Source organism: Gorilla gorilla, chromosome 8, assembly GCF_029281585.2.
Source record: "Gorilla gorilla gorilla isolate KB3781 chromosome 8, NHGRI_mGorGor1-v2.1_pri, whole genome shotgun sequence".
Classification (NCBI taxonomy): domain Eukaryota; kingdom Metazoa; phylum Chordata; class Mammalia; order Primates; family Hominidae; genus Gorilla; species Gorilla gorilla.
In genome coordinates, this window is record NC_073232.2 from 22340986 (window position 1) to 22356321 (window position 15336).

Genomic DNA, 15336 nt, shown 5'->3' on the forward strand with positions numbered 1-15336 from the left:
GAAGTGAGCAACTCAAGGATATATACACACAAATATACACAAACACACACACACAGACACGACTGGTATCTGAAGCGTCGATGTCTACGCTTGCTCTATTACCTAAAAATAAAGTGCAGCACAGTATAGCTATTCTGGTCTCTATACAATTAAAACTAAGATTGAGAACTCAGATATAACTCTTTCAAAGGGAATGCTAAATTCAGACTGAAAATGCCTGGCTCATTCATCTATAAACAGAACAATTTGAAACACATTTATTCATTATAAAGCATGCAGAACTTGGAAGACTATAATCTACTATTTTTAAAGACTGAGCCAAAAAGTACATATTGCTTATACAATATTTCAATTTTTCTTGGACTGAAACACAATAAATACCTCAACACAGCCTGTGCAAATAAGCAGCTTCAATATTCCTTCAGATTATTCCTAGTGCCTGAATGACTGACTCCACCATGATCCAGCTGCCTCAGGTTGTATTCACTAATTCTATGCATTCTAACAGACTGCATTTTTGGATGCAACTATACTGTATGATTTACAGAAAACAAATCAGTATACCAAGATAAATACACTTCAGTGTGAAGTTTTAAAGTGCTACCAGAAAGTCAAATCGACTACTTACTGTCCACTCACTTTTTAACTTTTATTTTTTGTAGAGACGAGGTCTATGTTGCTTAGGCTGGTCTCGAACTCCTGTGCTCAAGTGATCCTCCTGTCTCAGCTTCCCAAAGTGCTAGGATTATAGACATGAGCCACCATGTCTGGCCTGTCCACTGACTTTTAAAATGTTCTACATAGATTTTGCCAAGAACTCCAATATTCAGTGACAATCATTTGAGTCTTCATGGAGCTTTCAAAATACAGGTCTTTCTGCTGCCTTGCTGGGCCATAGCTCAGATGTGGGAAGTAAACAGAATGGTCAAGATTTGGTCGGAATGGTCAGTAAGAGAATGGTCGAGGAAAAAATTCCTGCAAAATATGTTGCAAAAGGCTGGGCATGGTGGCTCACACCTGTGATCCCAGCACTTTGAGAGGCCAAGGCAGGCGGATCATTTGAGCTCAGTTTGAGAGCAACATGGCAAAACCCTGTCTCTACTAAAAATACAAAAATTAGTCAGGCTTGGTGGCATGCGCCTGTAATCCCAGCTACTCGGGAGGCTGAGGCGGGAGAATCACTGGAACCTGGGAGACAGAGGTTGCAGTGAGCTGAGATCGCACCACTGCACTCCAGCCTGGCTGACAGAGTGAGACTCCGCCTCAAAAAAAAAAAAAAAAAAAAAAAAGTTGCAAAACCAGGTCCTCTCACTTTCCCTGCCTTCCTCTGCAACATTCCTTTTGAGACCAGTTTTTTTTTTTTTTAGGGTACATGTGCACAACGTGCAGGTTTGTTACATATGTATACACGTGCCATGTTGGTGTGCTGCACCCACGGTTCTGAAACTTTTTTGGCCATAGCCCCCATAGGGTCCTTATTTAAGACATTCCCAAAGTCCCACACCCCAGAAATTCTGATTCTGTGAATCTGGAAAATCAGGGGCAGGAATGTTGCCTTCTAACACCCCGGGTGATTCTAACACAGGTGGATCTGGGCCACTATGCAATACTGGTTTTTGTTTGCTTGTTGAGACTTGAGTCTCAAAAGAGCTTGAGTTTGTTTCTTGAGACTGAGTCTCTGTCGCCCAAGCTGGAGTGCAGTGGTGTGATTGCCGGTTGCTCACTGCAACCTCTATCTCCCGGCTTCAAGCGATTCTCGTGCCTCAGCCTACCCAGTAGCTGGGAATACAGGTGTGCGCCACCAAACCCAGCTAATTTTTGTATTTTTAGTAAAGACAGGATTTCACCATGTTGGCAAGTCTGGTCTTGAACTCTGGACCTCTGGTCATCTGCCCACCTCGGCCTCCCACAGTGCTATTACAGGTGTGAGCCACCATGCCCAGCCAACACTGCTTTAAATACAAATTCTTCCTCTTGGGATCATAAGACTTACACGGACCTCTGAGTACCCAACATTTTCTCTTTATAAATATCAATCTTCACAAATATTATTTCCTGAAGTACATACTCCACTTAGCTCCCTCCTCTCAATAGGCCTGCCACTGAGGAAAACACCAGCTCTCATGGCACAGGCTACACTGAAGTTCAGTCATTGTTATTTAAAAAAAAAAAAAAAAAAAAAAGCTCAACAGTAGGTTTATCTCACTCAGAGGTTTCCAACACACTTTATTTTGCAGACCACTGGTTTGTAGCTTTTGAGGACCAACATCTGTATCAATTCCTATAAAATGTCCAATCAATTTCAGTTCCATAGCAGGCTCTTCCATACTGCACACCATGCTTATGGCTGGAGGTCCAGTTACACATGCATGAAGGCTGCCCTGCCTGCTGGTTCCTGGAGGAGGGCGCGTCCGAGTTAAAGCCTTTCAGGAGCTTGAACTTCCCAGGGGTCATTTCCTTTGGCAAGAAGTCAGTTTACATGTGCGGCTTTGGTGCCTGTGAGCAGAAAGCACCAGAAATGGGCAGGATGTGTTGCTTTTTCTCTCATGAAGATGGGCACTTGAGGATCCAGCGCCCTTGTGCTTAATGACAGGAATCCCTCCTCATTGCTTAGTAGGTTAAAATATAAGGAAGCCTCCACTTTACGAAACACAGAGAACACCTTTTTAGATTGCCTATTTATTCTAGAACTACAAAATTTAATTCAAGAAAATATAGGTCCCATGAAAGACTTAAAAGTTTTATAAAACTAAAATCTAGTTTTTCCCGATAAATTGTACTTTAGGCAAAACCCTCCCAACGCTTCTAAAATAATACTAAAAGGGGCATCTGATTATACAAGAGCAATTTAAAAAATTAAATATTTATTTGAATAACAAGTTTAAGTTCGAGCTGCAATGTTGGCAATGCAGGTTTTTTAACACAGATCACAAAAAGCGTGCACAAAAAAGTACTGGCGCAAAGGACAAAATAATGCTAAGAATTAGGCCAAATAGCTGCTGATTTTAAGAAAACAAAAGGCCTGAAATCACTATACAAAATATAAAATGTATTAAACACTACCATCCACAGAACAGTCTTTATTATTGATTATATTTAAAAATTATTTGTGTAATTATATATTGAATTGTAAATGAGTATTATACATGAACCTCCATTCGGAAGGCAATTCCTTGTAGCACTATAGAACATCTAATTACATTGCAAAAAGTATCCTTTTTTGCTATCGATAAAACAGTTAATGGTATTACTGTAAATATCAGGAAGGCTACAAAAAAAGAAATAAGATTTCTTTTTTGTCTTCAAAGTGTTTTCCATGCAGTGAAGCACTTGCTGTGTTGAACTGAATGCACTACTGGAGAATGTTCTGGGTCCGAGATGCTCTTGAGAGACAAGACTAGGCTTTTCAAATCAAACACTCAAAGGAATCATGCAACCCTCTTATGACTGGGATACCGTCATGTGCCACTTACCAATGCTGTCTCTCCAGAAAACCATTCAAGACGCTTAAAAAAAAATCAGACTTATATGATAAATATACATAAAAAGAAGACACCAACTGCTATCTGACACGACTACGGGTAATGTCTGTGCTATGTGAAAGCACCTTTAAAAAGAGCCTACGCGGCAAGAGATAAGTGTCTAAAGATTCAAAATGAATCAACAGTATTGGATAACAATATAATTCTCAACTCAGAAGCTGCCTCAAGATTAGGTGCATCTTCAGTTAATGTAACAGGAAAAAAAGGCAATGGATTTTATTTTATTAATTGTATCCACTTACAAACCGACCTAAGGTCACCCCGATGTGTAGACACAATGAGATTTTTGTTGTTTATAGTCTTTAATTGAAGTGATAAGGGAAATAGATCTATTTAAAAACAAAACCAAACAGCTATTTCTGTCTAGATTAAGAGGTGGCCCCGGGTGTGGGATTCACATTTTGAGTGGCCACTTGCGGTGCGACCTCGATGATCCGGGGTTTGTCTATGATTCTGGCTGTGCGGTTGCCCTTCTCTACAATCCCAATAATCCATGCTTGGTGGCCTTCACCATATTTGGGGGACTTTATCTCTGCACAGAACCGAGCTGCTTGCTCACGTGGTAAACAGATGAGAAGGCCGCCTGGCAAAAGAAAACAAGAATGACTGTTAGTGTTGACATGACAGCAGCTTCTCTGCCTCTGCTGCTTCTGCAGAGATCCAACTTCCATCAACAACTTGCTGCCACCTATATGCAAGTAGCTCTTCCCATTCAACTAAGCAGCTTTTTTTTTGAGACAGGGTCTTACTCTGTGGCCCAAGCTGGAGTGCAGTGGTACAATCACAGCTCACTGCAGCCTCAATGTCCTGGCTCAGGTGACCCTCCCACTTCAGCTTTCCCAGGAGCTGGGATTACAAGTGTGCACCACCACACCTGGCTAATTTTCTGTAGAGACAAGGTTTCACTGTGTTGTCCAGGCTGGTCTAAAACTCCTGGACTCAAGCAATCCACCTGCCTTCGCCTCCCAAAGTGCTGAGATTACAGGAATGAACCACCACTCCCAGCCTAAGAGGCCTGTTCTATACTGTAATTAAGCAATTGCTAGTAAACTCCTAACACACACACATATACACTCCAACTTTCAACTGTGAAAATGACCTATTTGTGAACCACATAACACTGTGTAGGGGTAAGGTGTTTGGGGCTTCAATAACCCATGTGGTAGCTATTTTTTCCAAGCTACACTGAAACAAATATTGACAAACAAAAGGGAACTTTTGATTCTCGACATCGACTCTCTCATTTTACCGAGAATGCTTTTTTGTATTTTTAGAAAATTTAAGACTCATGAAACAGTATATGCCCCAAAGTATCTAGGTTCCAGTCATGACTCTGTCATTATATCCAAAAGACAAACAGTATAAAACACATTAAAATAAACCTTTGTTGCTCTTTCCAGTAACTAGGCCAGAAATCTTTTTTTTTTTTTGAGACGGAGTCTCGCTGTCTCCCAGGTTGGACTGCAGTGGTGTGATCTCGGCTCACTGCAAGCTCCACCTCCCGGGTTCATGCCATTCTCCTGCCTCAGCCTCCTGAGTAGCTGGGACTACAGGCGCCCGCCACCACGCCCGGCTAATTTTTTGTATTTTTAGCAGAGACGGGGTTTCACCGTGTTAGCCAGGATGGTCTCGATCTCCTGACCTCGTGATCCACCCGCCTTGGCCTCCCAAAGTGCTGGGATTACAGGCGTGAGCCACTGCACCTGGCCAAAATTTTTTATTTCTCTAAGTAGAAATAAGATGATGAGGAAAAACTGTAGTCTACTTCTACAAAATGTAAAAACCTTGTGGCTGGGCACGGTGGGTCACGCGTGTAATCCCAGCACTTTGGGAGGCCGAGGTGGGTGGATCACCTGAGGTCAGGAGTTAGTTCAAGACCAGCATGGCCAACATGGTAAAACCCCATCTCTAAATTAGCTGGGCGTGATGGCACACTCCTGTAATCCCAGCTACTCGGGCTGAGGCAAGAGAATCGCTTGAATCGGGGAGGGGGGAGGTTGCAGTGAGCTGAGATCGCGCCATTGCACTCCAGCCTGGGTGACAAGAGCAAAACTCCATCATCAAATTAAAAACTTCCTATTTCTGAAGAAAGCAAACAAATTTAAATGGCTGGTAACATTCGTCAATTCATTCGATTTCCATTCAGTGCCCAATTATGTGGCAGACACTGTCCTGGCCAGAGCCTGAACCAGCAGGGAAAAAAAACCCTGCCCTGTTGGAGCTTACTTCTAGAAAATGGTTTGTTTTTTTAAACGGGAGGCTGAAGGGTCCTCTATAAAGGCGGTGAGAGGCCTGGCAGAGTCCTGAAGCCCCCTCGCCACAGCACAGGTCGACGTGAGCAGGGCTTATGTGGTCCCAGCACTGTGGTCCCTTGCCCCGGCCTACTATGGAATCTCCCAGGCAGCCTTCACAGATGCTGAGGCCCAGGCCCGCCCGAGATGGATCCCACCGTTTTTGGGAGGCTGGGGCTAGGCATGTGTATTTTTCTTTTTTTTTTTTGAGACAGAGTCTCACTCTGTCGCCCAGGCTGGAGCGCAGTGGGGCGATCTCGGCTCACTGCAACCTGTGCCTCCCGGGTTCAAGCGATTCTCCTGCCTCAGCCTCTGGAGTAGCTGGGATTACAGGGCACACGCCACCACGCCCTGCTAATTTTTGTATTTTTAGTAGAGACAGGGTTTCACCCATGTTGGTCAGGCTGGTCTCGAACTCCTGACCTCGACCTCCCAAAGTGCTGGAATTACAGGCGTGAGCCACCAGGCCTGGCCGGTATGTGTATATTTAAAATCCTAAGGTGATTCCACTCTTTTGCGGGTAGAAAACTAGAGTTCTAGAGGAAAGGAAATAGAAAAAGAGAAACCGAAAAAAAGGGAAAAACAGGGAGACTTAAAAGATGAAAACAGTAAAGGTAAAGGGAACAAAGGGGGCAAAAGAAAAATGGTACTTCAGGAGGATGCGCCATCTGGCTCCAGCTGGGGCTGCGGGAGTGGGAACGAGCGATGGCGAGCCTGTAGGCTGTGGGTGGTGGCCTCGGCGGCCGGCAGGCCATGCTGGAGTATCTGCCATGATGAAGAGGAGGACGTCCCACAAGTTCCGGACAGATGTGGCCACCAAATTAATGAGGAAACAAAAGGAGCTTAAGCTTAGAAAAATGATAAGGGATATAAAAGCTCCCTAGGAGTCAAACTACTGGGGCGTATGGTGTCAGACCTGCACCTCTCTACCTACGCTTGCTCCATCTCCCGTTTATCCTCCATTTATGTTTCCTCTAATAAATTATTGCACATCTAAGAAAAAAGAAAAATGGCACTTTAAAGACATAATATCCTATTGCATTCTTTTTTATTCTATATCATTCTCTTTTCTTTTCTTTTTTTTTTTAAGGCAGAATCTCGCTCCGTCACCCAGGCTGGAGTGCAGTGGCGCAATCTCGGCTCACTGCAACCTCTGTGTCCCAGGTTCAAGCGATTCTCCTGGCTCAGCCTCCCAAGCAGCTGGGATTAAAGGCATGTACCACCACGCCCAGCTACTTTTTTTTGTATTTTTAGTGAAGATGGGGTTTCACCATGTTGGCCAGGCTGGTCTTCAACTCCTGACCTCACGTGATGTGCCTGCCTCAGCCTCCTGAGGTGCCAGTATTACAGGCAAGAGCCACCACACCCGGCCCTTTTTTTTTCTCTATCATTCTTAAAACAACGTTAGACAATTTTCAAGGAAAAAAATATCACCTGTTCAAAGTAACCTGGGGGTATTACAGTTAATTTCAAATGCGAAGCTTTAAGTAAAAACTGAATGCTAACTTATTGCCCCCATCACCATATTCTTGCATCAAAAAGAGCACAGGCCACTCAACTTCAGCAAGGCTGCTGGATCCGCCCAGGATGGCGGGGACCAGACCCACCGGGAGGAGGAAAGGCACCAGCTGCTGCGGAGGCCGAGGTCGGCAGCACGGAACTCGAACAGAGTGGGGGCCCACTCGGGGTGGGGCTGCTGCTTTCTCGCTGAGCCTTCCGTTAGCCTCACTATTTAGTCCTCAGACGCGCCCAGCATCCTGTACCTGAAGTCTCCGGGCAGGTCCCGTGCATGAGGCCGAACATGTTTCCGCAGGCCTTGCTCACCGCAGCCATCTTGGCCAGCACCGGGAGGTTGTGAATTACAAACGACACCTCGTTCCTCTGCTGCTTGGCCAGGTTCTGCGCATGACCCAAAATCCCGAAGCCCGTGATGTCAGTGGCAGCGTGAGCATTGAACGTGTGCATGAGTCCTGCAGCTGGGAGAGAGAGGGGGCGACTCTGAGAAAAAACACCTTTCCTCAACTCAAAAATCTTACGTCCACAATTAATCTGCAACTTCCTTACTTGTCAGGGAGATGACATATTGGAATAATGAAATCGCAATGTAAAATCAACCAAAGACATAGTGAAATTCCAAAAGTTCTTATTTCAGTTTGAGCCACCTGAAAACTATCAGAAGCTTCAATCAATAGTAGTCTTCCAGTAAACTAAAAAAACTATGCAGAGGGATTATGATCTCAGTGGAAGGTAAACCTGCCAAGACCATCCTAAAACCAAAGACCGGCACTTTTTTCCTTTTTTGAGATGGAGTCTCGCTCTGTCATCCAGGCTGGGGTGCAGTCGTACGATCTCGGCTCACTGCAACCTCTGCCTCCAGGGCTCAAGTGATTCTCCTGCCTCAGCCTCCTGAATAGCTGGGACTACAGGTGCGCACCACCACGCGCAGCTAATTTCTGTATTTTTAGCAGAGACAGGGTTTCACCATATTGGCCAGGCTGATCTGGAACTCCTGACCTCATGATCCGCCCGCCCTGGCCTCCCAAAGTGCTGGGATTACAGATGTGAGCCACCACACCTGGCCAAGACCAGCACTTTTTAAGAAGGCCTTGTTCAGTATCAAGGTACTCCCGCTAAAGGTGAATTGCGTGCAAGTTTATTTTTAAATTTCCTTTTTTTTTTTTTTTTTAAGAGACAGAGTCTTGCTCTATTGACCAGGCTGGAGTGCAGTGGCATGATCATAACTCACTGCACTTGGGCTCAGGCAATCGTCCTGCCTCAGCCTCCCAAAGCGCTGGGATTACAAGTGTGAGCCACTGCTCAATAATATTCCATACTACAGATACACTACATTTTGTTTATCCATTCATCCACTCACCTACTATTATTTAATTATCCATTCACCCGACCTATTATTTAATTTAAAAAAAATTTATAGACTTTATTTTTTGGAGCAGTTTTGCATTTAGAAAGAAATTAAGTAGGAAGTAACAAATCCTCAGTGCTCTACCTGATCCCCTTCCTCTCCGATAACCTCTGGCCACCACTGATCTTTTCTGCATCTCTACAGTTTTGCAGAATGTCACGCAGTTGGAATCCTTCTGTATGGAGCTTTTTCAGACTGGCTTCTTTCACTTAGTAATATGCACTTAAGATTCCTCCACATCTTTTCATGGCTTGATAGCTCATTTCTTTTTACTGCTCAGTAATATTCCATAATACAGATACACTACATTTTGTTTATCCATTCATCCACTCACCTACTGAAGAAATGAATGGCTGCTTCCAAGTTTTGGCAATTATGAATAATGCTGCTATGAACATTTGTCTGCAGGCTTTTGTGTGAATGTAAGTTTTCAACTTTTTTGAGTGAATATCAAGGAGCACAATCGCTGAATCATATAATAACATATTTAGTTTCATAAGAAACTGCCAAACTGACTTTTAAAGTGGCTGTGCCAGTTTTCAGTCCTACCAGTAATAAATGAGAGTTCCTTCCTGTTTCTCTACATCCTTGCCAGCAGTTGGTATTATCATCAGTGTTTTTGGGTTTTTTTTGAGACAGGGTCTCGCTTTGTCACCCAGGCTGGAGTGAGGTGGTGCGATCACAGCTTACTGCAGCCGCGACCTCCTGGGCTCAAGGGATCCTCCCACCTCAGCTTCCCAAGTAGCTGGGACTAAGGCACAAGCCACCATGCCCAGCTAATTTTTTGTATTTTTTTGGTAGAGATGGGGTTTCACCATGTTGCCCAGGCTATTCTCAGTGTTTTGGATTTTAGCCATTCTAACAGATATGTGGTGGCATCTCAATCACTGCTTTAATCTACAGTTCCCTACTGAGTACCACACTGAAGGTTTCCTTTTATGCTTATTTGCCATCTGCGTTATCTTCTTTCATGGTGTCTGTCAAGGTCTTTGGGCCATGTTTAAATTGAGTTGCTTTTTATTATTGAGTTTTAAGAGTTCTTTGTATATTTTGGATACCTGACCTTGAACAGGTTATGTGTTTGGCAAAATTTTTCTCCCAGTCTGTGGCTTGTCTTTTCACTTCCTTAACAGTGTTTTTCACCGAGCAGAAGTTTTTTATATTAATAAAGCCAAACTTAGCAATTTTTTAATAGATAGTGCTTTTGGTGTTATAAAGTCATCACCAAACCCAAAGCCACCTAAATTTTCTCTGATGTTACCTTCTTCCAGTTTTATATTGTTGTTTTATTTAGGTCTATGAATCATCAATATGGTCTGGCTCTGTGTCCCCACCTAAATCTCATCTCAAATTGTAATCCCCACATGTCAAGAGAGGGACCTGGTGGGAGGTGACTGAATCATGAGGGCGGTTTCCCTCATGCTGTTCTCGTCAGGGTGAATGAATTCTCATGAGATCTGATGGTTTTGTAAGTGGCAGTTTCCCCTGCTCTTCTCTGTCCTGCTGCCTCATGAAGAACCTAGGTGCCTGTTTCCCCTTCACCATCTGCCACGACTGTAAGTTTCCTGAGGCCTCCCCAGCCATGTGAAACTGTGAGTAAATTAAACCTCTTTCCTTTATAAATTACCCAGTCAGCTGGGCATGGTGGCTCACGCCTGCAATTCCAGCACTTTGGGAGGCCAAGGTCAGGAGTTCAAGACCAGCCTGACCAACATGGTGAAACCCCGTCTCTACTAAAAATACCAAAATTAGTTGGGTGTGGTGGCGTGCGCCCTGTAATCCCAGCTACTCCAGAGGCTGAGGCAGGAGAATCGCTTGAACCCGAGAGGCACAGGTTGCAGTGAGCCGAGATCGCCCCATTGCACTCCAGCCTGGGTGACACAGTGAGACTCTGTCTACAAAAAAATAATAATAGGCCGGGCGCAGTGGCTCATGCCTGTAATCCCAGCACTTTGGGAGGCCGAGGCGGGCAGATCACGAGGTCAGGAGATCGAGACCATCCTGGCTAACACGGTGAAACCCTGTATCTACCAAAAATACAAAAAATTAGCCGGGTGCAGTGGCGGGTGCCTATGGTCCCAGCTACTCGGGAGGCTGAGGCAGGAGAATGGCGGGAACCCAGAAGGCAGAGCTTGCAGTGAGCCAAGACAGCACCACTGCACTCCAGCCTGGGCAAAAGAGCGAGACTCAGTCTCAAAAAAAAAAAAAAAATAATAATAATAATAATAATAAATGAATAAATAAATTATCCAGTCTTGGCTATTTATAGCAGTGTGAAAACACACTAAACATTCATTTTGAGTTAATCTTCATGAAAGGTGTAAGATCTGCATTCAGAATAATTTTCTTCATGTGAATGTCCACTTGTTCCAGCACCATTTGGTGAAAAGACTCTTTTCTCCAATGAATTGCCTTTACTCCTTTGTCAAAAATCAGTTGACTAGGCCAAGTGCAGTGGCTCACGCCTGTAATCCCAGTATTTTGGGAGGCCGAGACAGGCGGATCACAAGGTCAGGGGTTCAAGACTAGCCTGGCCAACATGGTGAAAACCCATTCTACTAAAAATACAAAAATTAGCCAGGTGTGGTGGCGGGCGCCTACAATCCCAGCTACTTGGGAGGCTGCGGCAGAAGAATCACTTGAAATCGGAAGGCGGAGGTTGCGGTGAGCCAAGATCCTGCCACTGCACTTCAGCCTGAGCGGAAGAGCAAAACTCCATCTCAAAAAAAAAAAAAAAAAAAAAATCAGTTGACTATAGTATGGACCTACCTCTGGATTCTGTATTCTGTTCCTCTGATCTATAACTTCTTTTTTTTTTGAGACATGGTCTCACCCTGTCACCCAGGCTGAAGCGTAAGGGTATGATCACCACTCACTGCAGTCTCAACATCCTGGGCTCAAGTAATCCTCCCACCTCAGCCTCTCGAGTAGCTTAGACTACAGGAATGCACCAGGCGCAGCTGAAGAGACGAGATGGGGTCTCACTATGTTGCCTAGGCTGGTCTCCAACTGCTGGACTCAAGTGATCCTCCTGCCTCAACCTCCCAAAGTGCTGGATTATAGGCGTGAGCCACTGTGCCTGGTTATAACTTTCTTACAAGTAACAACAAATTACAGAAAATTTTTATTTCCAAATGAATTGTTAAACAATAGGTAAAAGATAATTGTGGTACATTTCTCTGGTAGAACATTATCTAGTCATTAAAAATTATGTGTACTATGGCTCACGCCTGTAATCCCAGCACCTTGGGAGGCCAAGGAGGGTAGATCACCTGAGGTCAGGAGTTCGAGACCAGCCTGGCCAACATAGTGAAACCCTGTCTCTACCAAAAATACAAAAATCCGCCGGGCATGGTGATGCGTGCCTGTAGTCCCAGCTACTGGGAAGGCTGAGGCAACAGAATTGCTTGAACCTGGTAGGTGGCGGTTGCAGTGAGCCGAGATCACACCAATGCACTCCAGCCTGGGCGACAGAGTTAGATTCTGTCTCAAAAAAAAAAAAAAAAAAAAAAGTTTACCAGGATACATAATATGGGAAACATTAGTCATGTCAAAACAACAAAAGCAGGCACTCCAAATACATATACTAACCATTATATAGTGAAAACTTATACTAACCACTACTTTAAAACAACAATAGTAAATCACCAGCCAAACATGAAAAAAAGTCCTGGAAGAATACATAAAAATGCTAGCCGGAGCTGTTTTGGGTGGAGGGACTATGGACAATTTTTTTCTGTACTATTTTCCGTTTTCTAAAAACTTTTCTATAATAAGCATGTAATTCTTTTATAGTAGAAAAAATGTATAAAATGAATGGGAAGAGAAGACATATTAAAAAATGCTTTTTAAACATAGTGTGCCATTGTAAACTGTGGTGAACACTTTGGAAGACAGTTTGGCACTATCTATAAAAGCTGAGCCAGTACTGATCTCTTACACGTGCCTCAGAGGGCTGGGCCAAGGAAGTCCATAGCAGTCGCCCCAGTGTGAAACAGGAGAGCAGAGAAGCCAGTGGAAAAATCAACACAGCCAAAAGGAATCTACTACAGCTACATATAACAAGGAGACTCTCAGGAACAATGGTGGATAAAACAAGTAAAAAAAATGCAAAACTAATTTACTACTTAAGAACACAAGGGCTGTGCAATAAAAATATTCTCAAATCCAAGAAAATAAACACAAAATTCAGTGGTTACACCTAAGCAGGAATGCAGGGGATGGGTGGGAGTGGGGGCACCTCTAGACTTCCAAGGTTATGTTCTGGAAATCGCTCCAGTATATTAAACTTTCTAAATTTCCATTCTGAATGGTTTGCTTCCAAATCTTACATATGTAACCCACACAAACGCTTTCTAGCAATAGTTCCTCTGGTACGTCAGAAGTTAGGACTTCCTTCTTAATTATAAAGCACTGTAAATTAGGGACCACCTGCAGTGATCTATGGAACGCCAACCTGGTACCAGGAGAAGACGGTCTGTAGTCACTGGCCAAAAATCTGGCCACCTACCCTGAGACAGTATGTGGCCAGAAAAGCCTAAGACATTTACTGTCTTGGACCCCTGAAGCGCCCTTCCCACCTGTCATACCTGTCCTGTTGAGCCTCGCCATGTTCATCATCGCCTCCTGGTAGGCCAGCTCTACATCTTCTTGGGTGACCACTAGTTTAATCTTATTCCATTTCTCAGGCTGATAATAGAAATGTAGGTGAGGGAGAGAAAGAGAGGAAAATGTGATTAATCTTTACTTCTAGCAACTGAGAAAAACAGCAACTTTTTCTTATTTAACTTCTAGGGACTTTAATTTAGAAAACTGAATTTTCCAACTCTGGTTTTTCTGTGGATAGTATTTTAGGTGTCCATTAGACCTGTCAGCATGGCGTCTTTTCTGTTCTCATCCCACATTTCTGTAATCAAGTGCTGTGATTTATTGGGTATGTGTAGTCTAGCGGGACACACGGCGGCACTGCTGTACAAGCAGTGTAGTGTCCTGCTAGTGGAGAAGGGCTCCCCCATCCCTGATACTCCCTGCCTCACCTGCTTCCAGCTCCCTGCTAGCTCAGGCCTGGGAGGTGGGGCTGGAAGGCAGCTCTGCGCAACATCCCCAGAGTGGCCTTCCGCTCTGCTCCCCATCACAGGGGGAGGAGGGAAAAACTGCTAAAGAACGTGGCAGCCTTACAGAATTTCTCTACCCTGCTACATCAAGCTAAGATATACCAGGTTGATGAAAGACGTGCAATTATTGATTATTCTCTTTCAACTGTTTCTCAGGACTGGTAGTTTCAGATGATAGTTGCAGAAATTAAATGCACCATGATATGTGAGAATATACCCCAATCTTATTAATTTGTGAGTTGTTATGGCAATGAAGAAAACCAATCTTAAAGTATGATTATAGCTCACTGGAAAAATAACTCATGAGACATATCCTCATTATACATAGATTCATTCTGCACAAGAGAATTATTTATCAAAATGTTCTGAGTTACTAATCAGTTTAAAAAGACAAAACTACCAAACAAAAACAACCAAAAACTGCATAAAACAATTTAAACTGTCAATAACCCTGGTTTTATTTATACCCCAAACACTACGCCTTCCACAAATTCTCCTTCATATTATTTCTTAGTGATGTTTAAGACATGAAAGACGAAGCTATCTCAGGGCCAAGTAAACAAAGCTAACCCCCTGCTGAGCAAATTCTTTACAGAAAAATCTTAAAGCTCCAAGCCGGGGCTTACCTACAGCAATCAAGCATTCAATATGCAAAACTGTTATTTAAACAATATGAACAATTCCTAGGATTTCTTTAAGGACTTGACTAATATTAACTCCCTGGATATGAAACTAAAAAACCTCATTTCCCAAATCCTCCAACAAAAATTACCTGCAAATGTACCATTCCCCTCCCTCCCATCACAGCAGTGGTTTACTCACAATATCCAGCCACTGGTGCACAGCCACTGCCACCTGTGTCCCCAGGGGTTTTGTCAACACCAGCACGTCCCCTGGCACTGCATTGTCTGGCCTGAAGAAAAGAAAAGGGCATGTTCTAGTCAAACTAACCAAGGAGATGAGCTCATTGTTATTAACACAAGGAATAATCTGTCAAAAATATATCTGCCTTTGCATTTACTTAAATTGAAGCCAACTACCAGCATGTATGGGACAGAGCCTTGCAACCTGCTACTGAGGCTATTGCTGGAACAAAACATTCAGCCGTCAGGCTGGACACAGTGGCTCATTTCTGTAACCCCAGCACTTTGAGAGGTCAAGATGGGAGGATCACTTGAGCCCAGGAGTTCAGGACCAGCCTGGGCAACACAACAAGGACCCCATTTCAAAAATAATACATGTATTTTTAAAAAGAATGAAACATTTAGCCTTCAAACGTTTCATCAGGCCCAGATTTCCCCTCGACCACATATGAGTGTGTGTGTAATTTTTACTACAGACCCACTAGCATTCAAAAGCTTCTGAAACAGAGAGTGCTTCTTTATGATCACTGATATGCTAGAGACTCAAGACGGATTTTTCGGCCCAGGGGTTTGGTGGATTTGCAGGCAATCTGTGGGTCTAAT

At 43.7% G+C, this 15336-nt stretch overlaps 1 protein-coding gene across 7 annotated transcripts in view; it reads right to left on the reverse strand.

Annotated features, from left to right (window-relative positions):
* Positions 1-2196: 2196 nt before the first annotated feature.
* SEPHS1 (selenophosphate synthetase 1) overlaps positions 2197-15336 on the reverse strand; it is a 30852-nt gene continuing 17712 nt past the window's right edge. For 5 of the 7 annotated variants that reach the window (XM_063709884.1, XM_031015130.3, XM_031015129.3 and 2 more), the window contains 4 exons: positions 14693-14783; positions 13346-13445; positions 7597-7809; positions 2197-4125 (listed from right to left, as the gene is read on the reverse strand). In XM_063709884.1, the coding sequence (XP_063565954.1) occupies positions 3911-4125; positions 7597-7809; positions 13346-13445; positions 14693-14783 (619 nt within the window). In that variant the 3' untranslated portion in view covers positions 2197-3910. The remainder of the gene's footprint in view (positions 4126-7596; positions 7810-13345; positions 13446-14692; positions 14784-15336) is intronic. The other 2 variants (XM_063709885.1, XM_055352343.2) reach the window with 1 other exon arrangement.